At 43.1% G+C, this 20,935-nt stretch overlaps 1 protein-coding gene across 1 annotated transcript in view; it reads right to left on the bottom strand.

Moving 5' to 3' along the window:
• Positions 1 to 1,362: 1,362 nt before the first annotated feature.
• Drp2 (dystrophin related protein 2) overlaps positions 1,363 to 20,935 on the bottom strand; it is a 51,106-nt gene continuing 31,533 nt past the window's right edge. The window contains exons 11-23 of the mRNA XM_042667390.1: positions 19,248 to 19,322; positions 17,015 to 17,216; positions 16,709 to 16,794; positions 13,703 to 13,860; positions 13,217 to 13,383; positions 10,977 to 11,088; positions 8,975 to 9,111; positions 8,600 to 8,665; positions 8,260 to 8,325; positions 7,377 to 7,520; positions 4,918 to 5,155; positions 3,384 to 3,504; positions 1,363 to 3,062 (exon numbers count right to left, since the gene is read on the bottom strand). Coding sequence (XP_042523324.1) covers positions 2,938 to 3,062; positions 3,384 to 3,504; positions 4,918 to 5,155; positions 7,377 to 7,520; positions 8,260 to 8,325; positions 8,600 to 8,665; positions 8,975 to 9,111; positions 10,977 to 11,088; positions 13,217 to 13,383; positions 13,703 to 13,860; positions 16,709 to 16,794; positions 17,015 to 17,216; positions 19,248 to 19,322 — 1,697 coding nt within the window. The 3' untranslated portion in view covers positions 1,363 to 2,937. The remainder of the gene's footprint in view (positions 3,063 to 3,383; positions 3,505 to 4,917; positions 5,156 to 7,376; positions 7,521 to 8,259; positions 8,326 to 8,599; positions 8,666 to 8,974; positions 9,112 to 10,976; positions 11,089 to 13,216; positions 13,384 to 13,702; positions 13,861 to 16,708; positions 16,795 to 17,014; positions 17,217 to 19,247; positions 19,323 to 20,935) is intronic.

Genomic DNA, 20,935 nt, shown 5'->3' with positions numbered 1-20,935 from the left:
GTTGGTTCCTTATTTCCACAGTCAACTAGCCTAGTTCCTGGGATACCAGAAACTCAATAGAGAAGGGTTTAGAAGGAAATGAGCACTTGAGAATCTTGAATCCAACTTTTCCATTTTGGAGGAAGGACATATGTGTTCTGGAGTAGGATACTTTCTAGGAAATCCTATCACAGCCTAATATCCTCCAGCCAGTCCACATTCCCAAACAATTGCCACTTAATGTGAATCACAGGTAGGCTTACAATGGCTTTTTGGCCGATTCAAATTCTGTCTAGAATAAATTGTCAGTCTGAACTGTTCTCTACTATTTGACAACAACTCCAGCAAACATTCACATTCCTGATCACTGAGGCTAATTTCACAAGTCAGTAGGCTACCAACCCAACAACTCCATTCACCACCTTCCAGTACAGGATCATACATTACATAGTACACCTTTAAGAGACATGATACGTAATAGATATCTAACAACATACAATGCATTTTGGTAAATCCACCGCCAATGTAGATACACAATGCCCACAGATCCATTTGCCTCACTGCGGGCAGACTGCCCAAACATGAAGCAGCATCTGTCACTGGACCCTTGAACAGTATACTCACCTCAGGCATTACATGTAAACACAAGATAGCAAAATGTCACTGACTCCCTTAGTGAGAATTCATCTCTTCACCTGCTGCTTCAATCCACCTACAGCCCAAATCCTACATAACAAGATCTATGTCTTTTCTACCATGCCTGGCCCATTAAAGTTACCTCAGGCTCTCAGTAGCCCCAAAGCTTTTGGGTGGGGTAGGGGTTAAAGAAATAACTTTCTTGATAAAAGATTGTTCCATAATATCTGTCATTTACAAGTTTCTAATGGCTTACTCCTGCCCAGAATCTACACTCTTACAAAGATGTCCCACTCTGACTGATGTTCAGGCTCTGTATTATAAGCCTACCTATCTCCTGCTCACCATGCATGGCTAGAGACCTCACAAACAGGGGCAGATATTGGGACATGAGATCTGACACTATGAACCTGTGGCTTAGTGAAGGGACTCCTTGGCTTCAGAACCCAAGTGGCTATCCAACTTTCCCCAGATCAGATTGATCTAGGTTCCTAGAAGTTTTCCCTACTGGCTACTACCTGATTATAGTACAATACTCCAAATGTGTCACTCTTTGATAATGTTGGCAATCACTGCTTTCCTTAAGTCCCTGAGCTAGATTTTAGGAGCTGAAAGGAGCCAGAAGATGTATTCTTGTCTTAGCATGGCAAAGATTTTTTTGCTTTGAATAGGATGGATGAACATAGATCTTCTCTATTTTGGCACCTGAATCATTGTTAACGGGTATCCAGAAAAATTCATCCAAGTCTGGGTGTCAAAGGGGACAAGTTTGGAATAAGTGAAGAAAACAGAATGACTGTTCTGTTACAACTCCCCTGTGGCCAAAGGCTCTTGTTACTTTGGTCTTGAGGGCAGCTTAGCCCAAATAACAATGCAGAGGCCTTTTAGGGGAACAGCCAATATGATTAATCTCTCTTTCCAACTAGAGGCTGAGTCTAACAAAGAGCAAGGCAGAACATTAATACTTCAAGCAGTATTAGAATTTAATATGCGAGTGAGGCTGAGAGAGCACTGATGTACAGTAGATATGTAGAATAGATATGTATGTATATAAACTCAGGCAAATAAGTCTACTGCAGGGCTCTGGGGAAATAATTCTTGGTAGAAAGCAGCCTAAGTGGGTTCTGACTCAGTTCCAAGTTTCCAAGCCTAATCCTTTCACCCCTACTATCTACTTTGAACAGTTGCTGGATAAAGGAGTCACGATATATGTGGCTTAGGAAGAGTTAGTTCGGTTTGAGGATTGGTTCACTTTCCAAAGTTATTCACAAGAAGGCCTTGTCATCTGAGTAGAAAGCACCCAGCTTTCTGATTCATGACCAGTGGCTCCTAGGAAGAAATCTCTAGACAGAAGGGCCATTTGCAACTGCCTTATGATTAGCTGGGGGGTAACGCCAGCCACCTCACCTGATTTAGACTAAGACAGAAAAAGGTCACAGCCTAGAGGGTCAGGCACCCCAGGGTGAAGATCCCCTTGCTGAGCAAGCTGCCACTGATCCATCCCCCAAGTCTAGAAGACATACTTAAATAGGTTAGACTGAGTTTCTAGAGAATCTCAGGACGGGTCTCTTGAAATGCTGAAGCCTTGAGGAAAGAGGAAGATCAGGGAAAAATTCTCATCCCACAAATATTTCTTTAATGCTTCCAAATGTAAGGTGGAAATAGAAACCAGAATGAACTGTTTCCGCCTCATAGAAGGTCTGCCAGGGACTAAGGCAGAAGGAACTGAAAATACTGGAGGAGGAAACAACATGGAGGCAGAATTCTAAGGGTTAGGGTTATGCCTTGGAGCTGAAGTAACAAAGCACACACTTCCCAGACTTCTTCAGGGCACTATGGAGGGGAGTCTCAGAGATACCTTTTCACTTTTCTGAATTACTAGGGCCAATCTCTACGGATTTATACTACTGGTGCCCTGGAGCCATTAGGACTCTCTCTGTCCATAATCCCATGGAGAAAAAAGGTAGTAGCCACTGTACACTGCTTAGTTCTGCAAGGCAATTTCTCTGTTCCCCATCTGAATGAGAAAAGTGCAATTTACCTGGGCTGCAACAGCAAGGTAATGTAAGGGACAGGTCTCAAACTTGAGAAAGGACACGTTTGTAGAGTTGGAGGAATCATGTGTCTCTGTCCCTTCTCTTCCACCCCTCCTCCACCACACCCACCTCACATACAACCAGATCCTTGTTGCTGTCTGGAGCCCAAATAACTCTGGTTATTGCAGGACCAGTGGGGACTGGAAAGGTTGGGTGAAAGCTGAGGGAAGGATTTGACCAGAACCAGGGAAGGACTATGGACTATAAGGATGGGGATTTTGCTCCATCAAGAGGCCATCAAGGTGTTGGCAGTCACATCAGAGCTTCGTACACTGGGGAAGGCATGGCGGAGCTTCTCCATGATGTCTTCCAGGCACAGGCTGACATCCTGGCTCTTTGATCCCACATCATCTGAGTTAGGAAAGAGAGATTGAGGAAAATAATAACATGATACTCCTTTGAGTAAAATCAGTACACCATAGTAGGATATTACCAGCTGAAGTGCCAACCTAAAGCAGGTGCATTTTCCCATTGCAATGATGCATATGTAGGAGGCACTCACAATATCTCCTATGTTTATAGGAGCAAATAAGTCAATCAACCAATCATCTCTGAACCTAAGCTTAAAATCAAGAGGGGCAACTAGTCCCAGTCCTAGCAGAACCTTGGGCAGGAAATCTAGGCAGGAAAACCCCATGACAGGAAAGGACTAGGAGGATCTGGGGAACATACCTGCAGCCTCAGTGTCTGGAGTAGTCTGTCCCTTCTCCCGGCGGTGACTGCTTTCTGACTGCTGTGGAGAGGAAGCTAGGGACGAGCCTGCAGAGCCATTGCCATCTGACTCGGTGGGTGGCTAGCAAGAAGTAAGGTATGATTAAGTGGGTTTGCCTTCCTGACCCTACTTGGACAGACTCTTCAGCTTAGAAGGGAACTTAGAGACCTCATGCTCATCTCTACCTTTAGACTTTAAGAAGCTTTGGCACCCAGTAGTGGCTTCCCCCTTTAGGAAACTTCTTAAAATATTCAATTACCATTAACTTCTTCCTTTAGCAACACATGTCAAAGGTTCCTAGTTCTTGAGAGATGGCAGGGTACCTAAAGGTCTCTTGCTGTCTTTTCAGCTATATATAAACTATTTAGAAGCCAATTTTCTCTGGAAATAAAGAATTGCACACCTGGTCTTCGGTTCATGACATAACAGCATGTGCTAGAACTCTCTCCAGGAATTCATTTAGAAAATATCTTTTGGAAGATCTGGGGAGAAGGTAAAGGGCAAGAAGTACTATTGCTTGCTACACATAATGACAATAAAGGGTAACATTTATGAAGAGTATACTGTATTTCTGGCATAATGAATTCATTATCTCATAATGAACAATTGAGGTTAACTATATTGACCACAATTCTGTGAAGTTGGTATTTTAATTATTCCAGCTTTACAGATGAGAAACTGGATCTGAGTGAGGTTAATTTTCCTAACACCCTATAGTAACTAACTGGAAGAGCCATATTCAAATCCATGGTGGTCTGATTCTAGAGCTACACTAGTTCTCAGAGAAAAAAGAGGCAGAAAGTAACAAGAGATCCCTTTATTGTAATAATCTTTCTCTTGCCAAACATGTCCAACTTGCTTCTTTCTAGTATATTTGCTATACTAGCAAAATTAATGTTCTTGATGACATTTGAAGTTTGTTCTATCAATACCAATTTCCAATGGGGTTGTGAAGAAATGAGTCTTTCAGAGTCCTTCCTTTCATCCTAGCCAGACACTGGTGGTTCATGCCTATAATTCTACATACTCAGGATGCTAAGAACTAAGGATTGTGGTTCTAGGCCAGACTATACAGAAAAGTTTATGACACTCTTATCTACAATTAACCAGCAAAAAGATTAAGTGGAGCTGTGGCTCAAGTGGTTGAGTACCAGCCTTGAGCAAAAAAAGCCAAGGGGCAATGCCCAGGTCCTGAGTTCAAGCCCCAGCACCAGCAAACACACAACAAAGATGTCCTCCCTCTGACCCAAACCCTTTAGTAGCTTGAGAGTGACACATAAGTGGTGTAGAAATTAGGTAACAAACAACTGAGGATATGTCCCTATTAGCCCTTTCTTCCACTTCCCTCCCTAACTGCCAGCCCCATTCTCTTCAGAAAGTCACTTGACAGCCATAGCTAAGAAGCTGATTTTTCTTCCTTTTTGCTGCACTCCCAAACCCTACTTTCCATACCAATGTTCAGAACTGCTCAGATCCTTCAGTCTCCAGCCTCACCTGCAGGAGCAGTTCCCTCAAACGCTGCAGCTGAGATTCTAGCTGCTTGTTGTGGTCCTCCAGGATCTGCATGCGAGTCTCCAGGCGGCTCTTGTGCTGCCGGAGGATCCTGGCTTCAGCCAGAAGCTCCTCATTGTTGTGGTCCTGTGCTGCCTCAGTGGAACCCTCAGCCAGGGTAGGGGCCTCAGCCGCCTCCTCATGCTGCCATTTCAGACGCCTCAGCTCTCCCTGGAGAATCCTGCCAAGGAAGGACAAAGAAGTCAAGACATATGATTCCCAAGGGTAAGCAATCCCTGTGCTTCCTCAGCCCATTCCCCACCCAGAGCCCTGCTGTTGTTAAACGGCCACATCCGCTTCTTCTCCAGCATGTGTATCATGTACTCTGCTCTTCTGAGACCTCTGTGCAAATAGAGCTGACATTTCACATAAGAAATGGCTCGGGGCTTTGATGTGCTGCTTCAGGGATTAATTCTGACCTTCAAATCAGGCAGAAACATGGTCTGCAAATAAAAGAAGCACTAGGCCCAATGACTCACCTACTCACTTTCTAGACATTTAAATTCCAGGGATATCATAACATAAATAAGAGACCATTCATTTTGCCTCTTCTCTCTATAATTTACCTCCTGTGTGACCCACATTGCAGGCACACATTGGATCATCAAGGAAACAGATTCCAAAGGAATAGACTGCTTTGGGGAACATGACTCTTTTGTGGGGGTCACTGTAATAGAATCACTGCCTGCCCAACATTTCTAAGGGTCTTCTCCCTGCTACTCTTTTTTTTTTTTGTCAGTTGTGGGGCTTAAACTCTAGCTTGGGCACTGTCCCTGCACTCTTCCGCTCAAGGCGAGGGCTCTACCACTTGAACCACTTCCGGTTTTCTAGTGGTTAATTGGAGATAAGAATCTCACGGATTTTTCTGCCCAGGCTGGCTTTGAACTATGATCCTCACATCTCAGCCTCCTGAGTAGCTAGGATTACAGCCATGAGCCACCAGCACCCAGCTCCCTGCTACTCTTTAATGCAAAGTTTCTCAAACTGTTCTTAGCAAGAAACCAAAAATTTCCCCCCACTCAGTTGTGGAATGATATGTGTGGTTCTAATATGTATGACTAGGTCCACTAGCAAACATCACCTGTAGCCTATTCACTATGATAGGTCCTGTAATTATGGGTTTGGATGTTCATAGAAAAGTCAGATTGTTATAGAAGTTCTGAAAAGGTAACTTTTCTATTTCTGTATTTATCTTTGCAGACTTCCTCCTGGGCATGCCTCCCCTGAAGAACACAGTTTGAAAGACTTAAAATGTGTGGGCTGTGTACTGGTGATATGGACATCTCCTGGCCGCCTGTGAGACATGAAGAAACTCAGCCCCCTACCTGTCAATCAGAATCTGTATTTTCCGATTGCCCTGAGTGTACAGCTAATGTTTGTGGAGTGCTGTTCTAATAGGTGCTGCAGATTCTACTTCCTCCTTCAAAGTGGCTCAAATCTTCCTCAGATGACTGCTGCCACCCCTATTATATGGAGATAAATGCCATCCTTGTAATCTTCGCTTTCCCTCTTCCAGTCCTCAAATGTTGTATGTAATGTCACAGTGCTCTGGGATACTTTGTGTGATAAGTATCTCTCTACTTCCAGCACAGAAAGTTCTTAGAAACCAGGAGGAGAAGACTATTTTTATGCTAGTACAGAGGCTAGGATTCAGGGCCAGGGTGCTGTTCCTTAGCTTTTTCACTCAAGACTAGAGCTCTACCACTTGAGCCATACTTTCACGTCTGGCTTTTTGTTGGTTAATTGGAGATAAGAGTCTCACAGACTTTCCTGCCCAGGATGACTTTGAACTGTGATCCTCAGACCTCAGCTCCTGAGTAGCTAGGATTACTACAATCAGCCACTGGCACCTTGCTTGTATTTTTTTGTATTCTCTATTTTTTTTTTTTTTTTTTTTGCGGTCATGGAGCTTGAATTTAGGGCATAGACATTTTCCCTGAGCTTTTTTTTTTGGGGGGGGTCTGGTCGTGGGGCCTGAACTCTGGGCCTGGGCGCTGTCCCTCAGCTCTTCAGCTCAAGGCGAGCTCTCTACCACTTGAGCCACAGCGCCACTTCCGGCTTTTTGCTTATGTGGTGCTGAGGAATCGAATCCAGGGCCTCAGGCATGCAAGGCAAGCGCTCTACCACTGAGCCACCTTTCCAGCCCTGTATTCTCTATTCTTGTATGTAGTAGGTACTTGGAAAAACTAGAGTTACAAGGGCTCTTATAATAAGAGTCATTACTATTTATTGAGTCTTTACTATAAGCCAAGCACTGAGCTAACACATTATAGGCTGATCTTGTTTGGTCTTCACAGTTGACTTTGAATTCACAATAATTATCATTATCCCCATTTTACAGATCAGGAAATGGAGGATCATGGAGTATAAGTAACTAGTTATACTAATAAGACTATACCTACCGGTTCTCATCTTCTAAGTGGGCCAGGATTTTCTCTAGTTCCCCCTTGCTTTCTGTGGCCATGCTGCATGGAACCTGCTGTCCAAAGGCTGGCTCCCGATCTGTGATAGGGCTGGAGTGTCGTAACAGGTACTGGTCCTCATCTCTGCATGGGTGTGGGGAGAAGAAAGGAAGTAGGCAAGTATCGAATAGAGAAACCACTCAGGGGTTCAGCTCTCAACTGAAGACTCATGCCAGATAATTGGATTTTAAGTCTCATAAAGAGGAAAATGCCACAGGATCACACTGGGGAAGGGTGGAAATGTTCAAAGGTGGCAACAGCTGTAATTTGGGCAATGAGAGAGTATTTCCAGAATGCTGCAGCTTCTGAGTTCTACAGCTCCCTGAGATATACTGAGCAAATCAGTTCCTAGTCTGCCCTCCTTTCCTTACCCACCTCTGAGAAGGATCTGATCCCAGTCAGGATCAGATTGTTCCCTGCAAGCACCTGCTTGTAGATCATCTGTGCAAGCTAGAGATGCAGAGCTCCTCCTCGGGCCTTCTTTTGGCCATACTTGAGTCAAATTGGTATGGTACTAGATGTGGTTTTGGTATCTTGAGCAGAAAAAACATAACTGCTTTTTGAAAGTTAGATGAAGGTACAATCTTTTCTTGAAGTTGGCAGAGAACGCCTGGGCTGATTGCAGGGAGGTTGTTGATAGAGGGAAAGACTGCTTATCTTACTAAATGCTTTGCCTAAGAAGAAGCCCGCCCTCCTGGGAGGAGACAATGACCCTAACCACCACCCTGGCTCCCATTCCCCTAGGGATATACCCTTCTCAACCAGTGGCAGAAGGTTCTCAAGAAGAGCTATTTCTGGAAACATAGCAGCTGTGGAAACTCACATGCTGTCATCTGGGGACAGGCTGTCATTAAAGAAGGAACAATTTTGACTTTCCATCTCAGCAAGCCTGGAAGGAAAGACCAGAAACAGGAAGGAAAACTAGATGTGAGGACTGCTTTCATCTCAAGCATCTTAACCCCACAATAGAATCACTAGATTTGGGAGCTACCGAAATCACTCCTAAGTGTTGGGCCTTGCTGTCTAATTCTCATCTTACTGTGTACATCCCTTGGTCCTTATTCAAATCTCCTTGTCCAGATTTAAAAAAAAAAAAAAAACCCTCCCTGTGGTCTTCCTACAATCCCACCCCCACCCCATCATACATCCAAACCTGCTGGTACCTGCTAGCAAAATGCTCAATGCGAGAGTGTGTGTCAGCATGTGGCAACATCGGGGATGAAGCTGGCCTGGAAGAAAGCAGCAAAGACAGATGATCAAACAATTGGGCAGCTACACAGCCTGTTTCCTCATGATCCCCACCACTTCTGTTTTCCACATAGTGGAGACGGACAAGTTTTAATGGAACAAGATCATGACTAGATTCTGGTCTAGTTCTCAGGCCCTAGTCTAGGCTACACCCAAGTTGAATTGCCCTGATACTGATAGGATTTACCCTGGAACACTCTGTTAGCTCACCTAGGACACAGCCCCTTCACAGTACATACACCATATCATCGAGCCTGCTTGTAGCCCCTACTCAGCCACCTGGTACTCACGTCTCACTGCAGTCAGCCTCCAGCACCGATTGCACAGGCAGATAACCTCGCTGAGGATGTTTGCTGAAATAATGCTTTGAGCGAAATTTGTTCTTTAAGGTTATAGCAAAGTCCCTCATGTTCTCACTGGAGGTGGTCTAGGGGGTGAGATAGGATAGAGAGACTCATCTTGTTGCCTTCCAGATGTTCTGAGAAGTTGTGTCAGATCCATCAGAGCACTAATGCCTAATTCTTTTCTATTTTTTCTTTTCCCCTCCTTCCCCTCCTCTTTCTATTTTTCTTTCTTTCTCTTTCCTTCCTTCCTCCTTCCCTTCCTCCTTTCTCTCTTTCTTTTTCTTTCTTTTCCTTCCTTCCTTCCTTTCTTCCTTCCTTCCTTCCTTCCTTCCTTCCTTCCTTCCTTCCTTCCTTCCTTCCTTTCTGTCTTTTTCTCTTTCTCTCCCTCCCTCCCTCCCACCTCCCTTCCTCCCTCTCTCCCTCCTCCCTCCCTCCCTCCCTCCGTCCCTCCCTCCTTCCCTCCCTCCCTCCCTCCCTCCCTTCCTTCCTTCCTTCCTTCCTTCCTTCCTTCCTTCCTTCCTTCCTTCCTTCCTTCCTTCCTTCCTTCCTTCCTTCCATTTGTTCTTTCTGTGCTGGAGATTGAACCCAGAGCCTCATATGCTCCACCACTTGAGTTCACACCCCCAGAACTTTTATTTGTACTTTTAAATTTTTCTGGAGGTGGCTCTGTGGCTCAAGTGGTAGAGCGCTAGCCTTGAGCTGAAGAGCTGAGGGACAGCGCCCAGGCCCAGAGTTTAGCCCCACTACCAACAATAAACAAACAAACAAATAAAAAATTCTGTGCCAGTAGTAGTGTTTGAACTTAGGGCTTGAATGCTGTTCCTTAGCTTTTCATTCAAGGCTGGTGCACTAGTGACTTGTGGACTTTTCTGCTAGGGTTAGCTTTGAACCTCAATCCTCAGATCAGAGTTTCCTGAGTAGCTAGCATTATAGGCATGAGCCACCAAGATAGGGAAATTACTTTATTTTTTGTCAGTCATGGGCCTGAACTCTGAGCCTGGGCGCTATCCCTCAGCTCTTCAGCTCAAGGCTAGCACTCGACCACTTGAGCTACAGCACCACTTCTGGCCTTTTCTGCTTATGTAGTGCTGAGGAATTGAACTCAGGGCTTCATGCATGCAAGGCAAGCACTCTACCACTGAGCCACCTTCCCAGCCCCGGAAATTACATTATTTTTAATAAGCATGAAAAAGGCCGACTCAGAAGTTGGAACCAGGAAGCAACTAACAAAGCAGTTAAGCTTCCCTCTATTTAAATGTTAAGTTACAAGGTCTAAGAGACCTAAAAGGGGCCTAGCTAGCTAAAACTGCCCTCTCTGTAAATGGGTAAAGACAGTAAGCTCATCTGAGAAAATAAAGCCCTAAAGCTCATTCATTATCAGGCCTAGAGGCATCTCCATATTTTAGAATAATAAGTAGCACCCTAATGATTGCTTAAGGGCTGAGGATTTCTAGAAGGTATAACCACCATCTATTCCTCCAGCTCAGAAAGGACAAAGGCAGCAGCTAACAGCTGCCATTTTGAATCTTTAACTCATATTTCTTGCAGGAGGAACAGGAAATATTTCCTTCTCTTTCTCTCTACCTTAATCTTATTTTTGTGATAAAACTTTCACCTTGCAAGCTTCTCCTTTTTGTAAGATACCCTGAAGTGCTTTTCACAGGAGGGTCTCAAGGACCTATAATTTTGTGTAGAAACTGGGAATATGAGGGAACCCTTCAATTCTCCATTAACCTTAAGAGTTCTTTGGGCCAACTGTGGCCTTAATTTGGAATTCTGGTAGAAGAATAGAGAGACCTTGATTCCTTAGGCTTGTGAATCACCAGAACTGTTTGAGAATGTTTCTTATATGAGAGCAGAACACAGAGAATCAAGGCTGAGCAAATTGGGTGAAGCCCTAGTGCCTGACATCTGCTTGCTTCTCCCTCCTAGCCCAGAGACTCCATACCGGTGTATAATATTCCATGATGGGGTAATGCAGCTTGTTGCCTTTGCTGGCCCGGCCTGTCAAGAAGCAGGTCTGGCAGATATCCACATTAAATTGCTTCAGACTCCGGTACCTTGGGGAGAGAAGACATAGAAGGAAAGATAACCCAGTGTGCCATAGTAACCTTACCCATCCCCTCTATATCCAAATACATACACGTGTAAGAAGGAGGTGGAACATGGAGTCATAACATTCTCAACCTCCCACATACAGCAGTGACTGAGCCTTATTCTAGAGACCATGGTCTCCATGAAATCACAAGCTCATTTTCCCGGGAAATGTGAGGAAGTAGTGTTGAACAACCTATCATTTAAAGGGTGGAAAGAGGAGCAAAGGCAAAGATCCCTTTGTGATATATTTTTAAACAAGCATGACTCCAAGGCTCCATGACCCAAGGTACCACCACCTACTTCAGAGAACATAATACAAAGACAGTTTATTCTATTACCTGTGATTAAGTTGGATGAAAGTTATTTCCATAGGCTTTTTTAATAATAATAACTCTATTATTTCAGAGTATAGAAGAGTCCTTTATATTTACTTCCAAAGCCTACCTAATTGCCCAGACTTAGCAGCACAGAAGAGTAAAATGCCTTGCCTTAGAGGAGTTGGATGATCCAATATCTAGTCCTGGAGCTACCACTAGTAGCTGTGTGAACTTGGGCAAGTCACATCCCACCTCAGTGCCTTGTTTGCTCATCTTATTTAAAGCAGAATATTGGCTAGTGTTGGTGGTGGCTCATACTATAATCCAAGCTATTCAGGAGGCAGAGATCTAAGGATCATGGTTTGAAGCAAGCGCAGGTAGGAAAATCCATGAGAGTCTTTTCCAATGAACTACCAAAAAGCCCGAAGTAGAGCTGTAGCTAAAATGGTAGACCTCTACCATTGAGTAAAACTGCTCAGGGACAATGCCCAGGTCCTGAGTTCAAGTCCCAAGATCTCCCCCCCCCCCCCCCCCCCGCCACAAACACACAAAAGCAGAGTGTATGTAGTTGTGTGCTGGTGCTTTAAAAAGCTAAAATTTTGAGTTTTTTAGGATGAAAGTCAAATTCAGGATATGGTTGCTTTTGGGCAATGAAATCAGGGATACTTCAAATATACTGTAATATTGTTATAGCCCTTAACTTTGGTTGTGGGTTTACATTTCAGGGTGCTGGACTCAGTTCTTGCAACTTTACAAGAGCTAGCTGTTAAAATTTCAAAAGTTTTCTAAATTTGCTATAAAACACAGTCATTATTAAAACTTGAAATTATTAATGTTCACAATTAATAAATGATCTGAAAGAGGTAGTTCATATTCCATACTCATTTCTTCTTAATTACTTTATCATTATCTATCTTCTTGAAGCTATTTATTACAGGTTGAGGATCCTTTTATTTGAAATGCTTGAGAACAGAAGAGCTTCAGATTTTAGAGTTTTCATTTTTTAACTTGTACAGACTACTGATTAAACATCCCAAATTTCTGATTATTGGCTTTGGGATATTCAACTAGCATCTCTATGGTGCAGACACTATAAATATTACAAATCTGTGCATCTTTTCCTGATCTCTGCTTAGGAACATTTCTAGATAATGTGACATGGGCAGGTGTGTTTGTGGGAGGGTTTCCATTACAGAAATGTTACAACTTGCTTTTCTTTTTTTTTCCTTCTAGGGAGTCGATTGTAGAACACTTGCTGACACACCATTTGGTACATTGGTATTTTTATGATGTCCACTATGTACTTTTGTAAATCTATAGTATTTCAGATTATAACCAAAACATAATGGACAGCATTTCCAATTTTGTAAAATGTTAAACATTCTGTACTACAATATATACTAATACATAAAAGATGTATCTTTTCTTTTTTTTTTTTTGGTGGGCCGTGGGGCTTGAACTCTGGGCCTGGGCACTGTCCCTCAGCTCTTCAGCTCAAGGCGAGCGCTCTACCACTTGAGCTACAGCGCCACTTCCGGTTTTCTGGTGGTTTATTGGAGATAGGAGTCTCACAGTCTTTTTTGCCCGGGCTGGCTTTGAACCGCAATCCTCAGATCTCAGCCTCCTGAGTAGCTAGGATTACAGGCGTGAGCCACCAGCGCCAGGCTAGATGTATCTTTTCAATTATAATGATTAAGTGATGTGTTATACTGAATTATAGGTCTCTTGAATTATTTATGATTATTATCATAGCAGCTAGTATTGTTCTCCCTACCTGAACCCTTTAATTGGACACTGCCTACAGATAGAGCACTTGGTTTGATGCTTCACTTGCTCAGCAATGGTGACGCGATGCAGAACAGCCAGCCACACCATGGACTGGGGCTCCAAGTTGACCCACTCCAGGAACTGGGAAGCTTCAATGACTGGCTTCCCAGTGCTCTAGGGAAACAAGAAATCCCATGAAAATCACTGATGCTTGAATTATCTTGTTTCTTAAAGAATCAGGGAAACCAGAAGAGCCTAGGTCAGCATGTTCTCCAGAGATGTCCACTTTTGGCTCTGTCTTAGATAAACTGGTATCTATTAGGGCAGGACTCCAACCCTAGAGATCAAAGAGCCCTCAGTCCCATCTTTTCATCCCCACACATTCTCCTAGCCCTGAGCACTTCAAAACATAGATTTGGCTCTTCCTTCCCTTCTTCCCACCCTTCCTCCCCTTCTCTTCCCTTCCTCCATCCCTGTTCAGTTTCATACTCACAAAACGAAAGCAACTTCGGACACTGGGCTCCACATTGCTTCCCCCAAAGGCTGCTACTTCACCCAGCTGACGGGGCACCTGAATGGCCTCATGAAGCAGGACACCAAGGTGGCGTTGGTCACACTGGCTGCCAGAGTTGGCCACTTGGCTGAAGAGGTCTGCTAGCCCACAATTAAGAAATGGCCAGTCCAATGTAAGAATGCCAGGAGAATGAGATGAGGGATGAATAAAAAAGGAAGACAGGAAAGAAAACAACCACTGAAGTAAAGACTTTTTTTGTGAGGATGAAAGCAACTGGGGACTTAACTCAAGACTACTAAATGATTTACATAGACATATTCACTTTTTAAATTTTTAGTTTGAAATAGGTTTACTAAGTTTCCCAGCCTGGCTTTGAACTTAAAATCTTTCTGCTTCAGGCTGAGGATTATCTGGAATTACAATTATGTGCTTTCAAGCATAAAATATCTAGAGGTTCATCCTAGATGCCAAGAAGCTTTAAAAAGGACACTCTCTGAGTTTCAGGAGAAAAAAGCAAACATAAAGAAGGAGCATGAGCCAGGTGCCAGTGGCTCACACCTGTAATCCTAGCTACTCACGAGACTGAGATCTGAGGATTACGGTTAGAAGCCAGCCCAGGTGGAAAAGTCCATAAGACTCTTACTTCCAATAAACTATTCAGAAAAAGCTGTAAGTGGCACTGTGGCTCAAGTGGTAAAGTGCTATCCTTGAGCACAAAGAAATTCAGGGAAAGCACTCAGACCCTGAGTTCAAGCCCAATGACCGACAAAAAAAAGGAGCATGAAAGAGAGAATGTGATGGAGAGAAAGACAGAGAGAGAAAGAGAGAGAGAGAGAGAGAGAGAGAGAGAGAGAGAGAGAGAGAGAGAGAGAGAGAGCACTGGCTATAACAGCAATTCCAGACACAAATACGACACCTTTGGGAAAACAGATTCCTAAAAAAACATGAGAGCCACGGGCTCCAGGGTCCCTGAACATGCACTATCATCAGACTTCTGTCTATTCAGGAGAAGGTATCTTCATGTGGCTCATATAGAATGATCCTGATGTAATCTCTAAGTTGTCCATACATAAGGATGAACTGACAAGGATAACTGAAGAAGAGGAGCTAATTCAAAGCATCTGATCATCTTAAAAATGACCTCCATGTGTGTTCAGAATATACTATGGTGTTGGTATTTGAATAGAGACTATTGGTTCTTCAAGGCATCCTCAATCCCAGGCCAACCCTAGCGAATTTCTTTCAGAGGGTATTGTTTCATACCTTACCTAAAGACTAGAAAATACACAGAAGCAAAAGGCAAAAACCTACATTCAAGCTCTGAATCCATTGCTAACTACATGTAGAATCTTGAGTTGGCCATCAAGCTATCTAAGGGGAGTTTCCCTGAAACTGTATATAAATAATCACTGCCTACTCCATCTTAAAGGAATGTTAGGCAAAGTAAATAACATCCTTGCTACAAACATGCTTAATATGTTCCTCTCCGTGTAAAGTTTCACCAGACCAGACCAATGTCATCTCTCTTCTGTGAACCACTGTAGTACTTATCATCTGCCACTTAGATTAGTTTCATTAGTGCTTAAAAATGATTTTAGTTTATTTCTGTCTCTTCCTCTAAGCTGTGAAGTACTTGCAGAAGTGATCATATCTAATTTTTTTTGTGGGGGTCGGTCATGGGGCTTGAACTCTGGGCCTAAGCACTGCCCCTGAGCTTCAGCTCAAGGCTATGCTCTACCACTTGAGCCACAGCACCACTTCTGGTTTTCTGGTGGTCAATTGGAGATAAGAGTCTCACAGACTTTCCTGCCCAGGCTGGCTTTGAACTCAATCTTCAGATCTTAGCTTCCTGAGTAGCTAGGATTATAGGCATGAGCCACTGGTGTCTGGATTAATTTTATTTTTTCAGTCATAAGGCTTGAACCCTGGGCCTGAGCACTGTGTGTGAGCTCTTTCTCTCAAGGCTAGTGCTCTACTACTCTAAGCCACAGCGCCACTTCTGGTTTTCTGGTTGTTAATTGGAGATAAGAGTCTCACAGACTTACCTGCCTGGGCTAGCTTTGAACAATGATTCTCAGATCTCAGCCTGCTGAGTAGCTAGGATTGTAGGAATGAGCCACCAATCCCAGCTTGACCTCATCTAATTTAACCTAGCATTCATTCCATTTACTAGAGAAGTCAATACCTCTTAGGATTCAACACTTAATGATACTGCTTCAGAAAAGTCCAAAGTGCTGAGCACAATGGAGGAAGGAGTAGAAAACAAACAGATCATAAACCACAGAGGTTAAAAACTACACAAGTGGCTAGGTACTGGTGGCTCATGCCTGTTATCCTAGCTACTCAGGGGCTGAGATTTGAGGATCATGGTTCAAAGCCAGCCCAAGCAGGAAAATCCTTGAGACTCATCTCCAATTAACCATCCCCAAGTCAGAAGTGGTGCTGTAGCCCAAATAGGTAGAGTATTAGCCTTGAGCAAAAGGGCTCAAGGATAGTGACCAGGCTCTGAGTTCAAGCCCTGTGACCACCCTCTCCCGCCCCCCAAAAACCCCTACATTTTCTACCTCCTGGGAAAATGGTCAGTATTGAACTGTGTCTGTGTAATGACAGGAGAAATCTCTAAGAGAATGTGAGACATGGCTAGAGCTCCAGATACAAGACAGCTATGCCTGATAGGCCATGAGGACTAGAAGAAGAAAGTCAGGATCTCCAGGAAGTCAGTGCAGAGTCTAAACAGATGAACTGGATCAGAAGAAACCAAAACCCCCAGAGTGACACCAGCAATAAAAACCAGCCTTAGGCCCATCTTGGCCTTTGTCTATCATGTATTTTGTTTTTGTAATAGCCAGCGTCAGGAAGCAGTCTAAGGTATACAAGTACCCCCTCTGTAAATTCATATGACCTTCCTTCTGCTTATCTTATACCCTTTCTCCTCCTTGCAGTACCTCTCCCAACAACACTACATAAGACTCTGGTTGTACTCACACTGAAGTTTTTCCTTCACTTCTGTGCCACACAGGCATGCAATGCCAGTCTTAAAGGACAATGCCCGCATCTTTCCACTGCGACCACTAGGTTAAAAAGAAGAGAATGAGAACATGAGGATATGTAAAGGGTTAACATGTTGACAGTAATTTTCTTGACTAGGTTGACCCCAGTAGGACTCAGGCCATCTGTGGCCCATGCTGAGTTGGGTCTAAGTCCACCATGACAGCAACCCCTTCCCACCAGGACCACTGGAAATATCTCATTGAATTTATCTTAGAGATCACCAGGCCCAAAAGTCACTACCTATCAAACACATTGAGGAGCCAGTTGAGACTCATGTCTACACATAGTGGCACATTGACTAGGATGCCTCTCTCCTCCTCCAGCCGCTCGTATAAGGCAGTCAGGCAGTGAATGACCTCCACCACATCCATCACGTGTTCACTGGCTTGCAGATCATGTTCATTGAAGATCTCCAGGGCCGTAGTTAATGTTACTAGATCCACTGGAAAGGAGATGAGAGAGGGGAAGAATGGAGCCAAAAGTAGATTCTTGGGAGAATAGACCAAGAGATAAAGATACCAGCAGTCCCAAATTTGAATCAATCTTCAGGCCATTTACAAATATGGAAAAATGAGATTATGTCTTTTGCAGAGAAATGGATAAACCTCAAAAAATTATGTGAACTAAGGCTGTGAGGGACAGGACATATTTTCTCTCAAATATGGAAGTTAGATCTAAATTATAAATATATGTGCACATATATACAAGGTCAGATGCATATATATACAAACATGTTAACTAAAGTACAATGTATATATAGGGGAGTATTCCAATGGTGTAACTCCTTTGAACAACTAACTCATGGTGTAACTCCTTTGAACATCTAACTCACAGTCTAACAAAATGAAAACTAGGAAGCTTGAACACGTATTGTCAGGGTGGGGGTAAGGTCAAAGGGGGATAGGCATATGAATAGAGAGAAAATATGGCCAAATGCATAATTGTTAATATGTGAAAATTGAACTAGGTAAATTGAGGAAATGCATGGGGGCTAGAAAGATGGGGGAGAATGATGAAACTAGTCACCTTGTTTGAGATGCATTGTACTCACAAACTGACATGTTTACTTGAAATCCCTTTGAACAACTACATAAGGATAATAATAAATAAAAGTTTTTCCTTTACCAAGGAATTGGAAGGCAGTAAAAAAGTCCTCTAAATTGACCCAACATATTTCTATAACCATATGTTCTTTGATACAAGTTTCAAGATGATGATGATAAGTGAATACTCATTTTCTCACATTGCATAGATTCCTAAGGAATCATACTTCATTTTAAGTTACTCTGTGTTTACATAGATTTCAACTGTAAATAGGTTTTGTAGATATTGTTTGTGAAGAATCAGATATGGCTGGGTAAATGTTATGTATAAGAGGCCATTTTCATTATCCCCAATGCTAACAGCCTAGCCAGATATTCTTGGGCCAGGAAGCTTGAATGAAAAGTACCTCTGAGAAATGGCCACATTGATCCCCAAAACACTGATATTTGCTGTTAAATCCAATAACCTCAGCCGGGCGCTGGTGGCTCACGCTTGTAATCCTAGCTACTCAGGAGGCTGAGATCTGAGGATCGCGGTTCAAAGCCAGCCCGGGCAAGAGAGACCGTGAGACTCCTATCTCCAATAAACCACCAGAAAACCAGAAGTGGCGCTGTAGCTCAAGTGGTAGAGCGCTCGCCTTGAGCTGAAGAGCTGAGGGACAGCGCCCAGGTCCAGAGTTCAAGCCCCACAACCGACCAAAAAAAAAAAAACATCCAATAACCTCATTAAGGCACACCATAAGCTAGAATATTTCCTGTCACAAAGCAGTTCCTTGATTTTCTTTTTCATTTTTTTTCCTTTTGTGCATCAGTACTGGGACTGGAACTCAAGGCCTTGCACTCTTGTTTGGCTCTGTTGCTCAAGGCTGGTGCTCTAATACCTGATCCACAGCTCCATTTCCCGAGTCTTGGTGATTAATTGAAGATAAGCCTCTTCTGGACTCTCCTGTCTGACCGGCTTAAAACTGCAATCCTCAGATCTCAGCTTCCTGAGTAGCTAGGATTATAGACGTGAGCCACTGGCACCTAGTTGTTGATTGATTTTCCATGTTGATCAAGGGAAAGGAGACAAGTAGTTAGATACCTATGGGGTTAATGTGTGGCTTGAGGGAAATGGAAGAATCCTGGAAAGAGCATATGTCTACAGCCAGCATATTCTCAATTTTTGGAGAGTTCCCATGAAGACAATCAACACTCCTGACTAAGATGGATGAAAATGGGGAAAAGAAGCATCCAGATAAAGATCAGGAGGATGGGAGTAAAAGTCACAGGAGTGGAAAAGTTGGGAGAAAATGAAGGAGGTGATACATTGTTCAAAAAGAAATGTACTTATTACCTTACTTATGTAACTGTAACACTCTTGTGCATCACCTTTACAATAAAATTTAAAGGAAAAGAAAAAGCCACCAGAAATTGCAAGGGACACCTACAGCGCAGGGCCTTCTGGACTCTGCGGAGCTTCATGGCAGTGCGGTAAGCTGAGAACTTAATGTTGTTCAGATCAGCTGCAAAAAAATGGAAAGAGTTCCACTCAGATGATGGAAATGCAAATTAGAACTACAACAAGATACCATATTTCACCCACCAGCTTGGCATAAAATAGAAGTCTGACAATAGCAAGTGTGAACAGGATATGCATGAATGACAGCTGCCAGTAGAAGTGTGAACTAATATAATCACCTTGGAAAACAACCTGGTATTATCTAGTAAAATGGAACTCTCACATATCCTACCACCTAGCAAACTATACATACCCCACAGCAATAATTTACATTTTTTTGATGAAGACTCATTGTAGGAAGTTCATTTTCTATCATAATCCAATATATACATACATATTTCAGAAAGCAGTTTATTACTTGATTTAATAAGATAAACGTGTAAAATGAATACAAAATCTGACTCTTGCTAAAGATCTGTTACCCATTGATATTTCCCAATATATTTCAGTTTTTCAAAAGCTTGTTACAACCCACTGAAATGTTATTATGACCTATAGACCAAAAGCATGTCTTAGAGAATCCCTTGAATACATTAAGCAGAAGACATGTACAAGAACTCCTCCACAATATTATTCTTTGAGCTACAAACCAGAAAGCTGTGTGTTTACCAACAGAAGATGGATGAAGACACTGCTGTATCTGATGGTACAATCTATGACCTCAAAAAGTGAACTAATCACATGCATCCAGGACAAAATTTGCCTTGTAATGTTTTTTTTTTTTTTTGTAATACTGGGGCTTAAACTTGGGGTCTCATACTCACAGTTAGCTTTTTTTGCTCAAGGCTGACATTAGACCACTTAAGCCACACCTCTACTTCTGGCTTTTTGCTGGTTAATAGGAGATAAAAATATTGCAGATTTTTCTGCCTGGACTGACTTTGAACCATGATTCTCAGATCTCCGTCTTCTGAGTAGCTAGAATTTTAGGCATTAACCACCAATGCCTGGCTTGAAGCTGTATTTTTGTAGGGTCTCATGTTTTTGTTATGGCCAGCCTCAGACTGATTCTCCTATTTATGCTCTCTGGTTATCTATGAAGACAGGTACATACCTCTGTACTTGACTTTTGGTTGAGATGGGAGTCTTGCTAACTTTTTCCCTGAACTCTGATCCTTTCTATTTCCATCTGTTAAGTAGCTCAGATTACAGGCTTGAGCCACTATATCAGGCCATGAGTTTCTCTTGGGAGGCAAAGATGAAGCTCCCAAAATTCATACTCATTGCCATCTAGACAGCATCTTTCTTTTTTTTGGGGGGGGGGGGTTCTGGTCGTGGGGCCTGAACTCGGCCTGGGCGCTGTCCCTCAGCTCTTCAGCTCAAGGCTAGCGCTTTACCACTTGAGCCACAGCACCACTTACGGCTTTTTTCTTTTTGCTTTTGTGGTGCTGAGGAATCGAACCCAGGGCCTGATGCATGCAAGGCAAGCGCTCTACCACTGAGCCACCTTCCCAGCCCTAGACAGCATCTTTCAAAGGAGATTAGTCCTCACGCTTACAAGCATCCTAGTGTGATGAAAAAGTGTTCCTGGGGAAAATGTACAGCCTGCACATGAGGAAAATGCAGAGGGGAAAGGAATGAAGATTGTGGAAGAAAGGACTAAGCATTCACTTCCAC

This window comes from Dipodomys spectabilis, unplaced genomic scaffold, assembly GCF_019054845.1.
Source record: "Dipodomys spectabilis isolate Male_0828 unplaced genomic scaffold, ASM1905484v1 ptg000399l, whole genome shotgun sequence".
Lineage (NCBI taxonomy): Eukaryota > Metazoa > Chordata > Mammalia > Rodentia > Heteromyidae > Dipodomys > Dipodomys spectabilis.
This window is presented reverse-complemented; position numbering and strand designations above follow the sequence as displayed.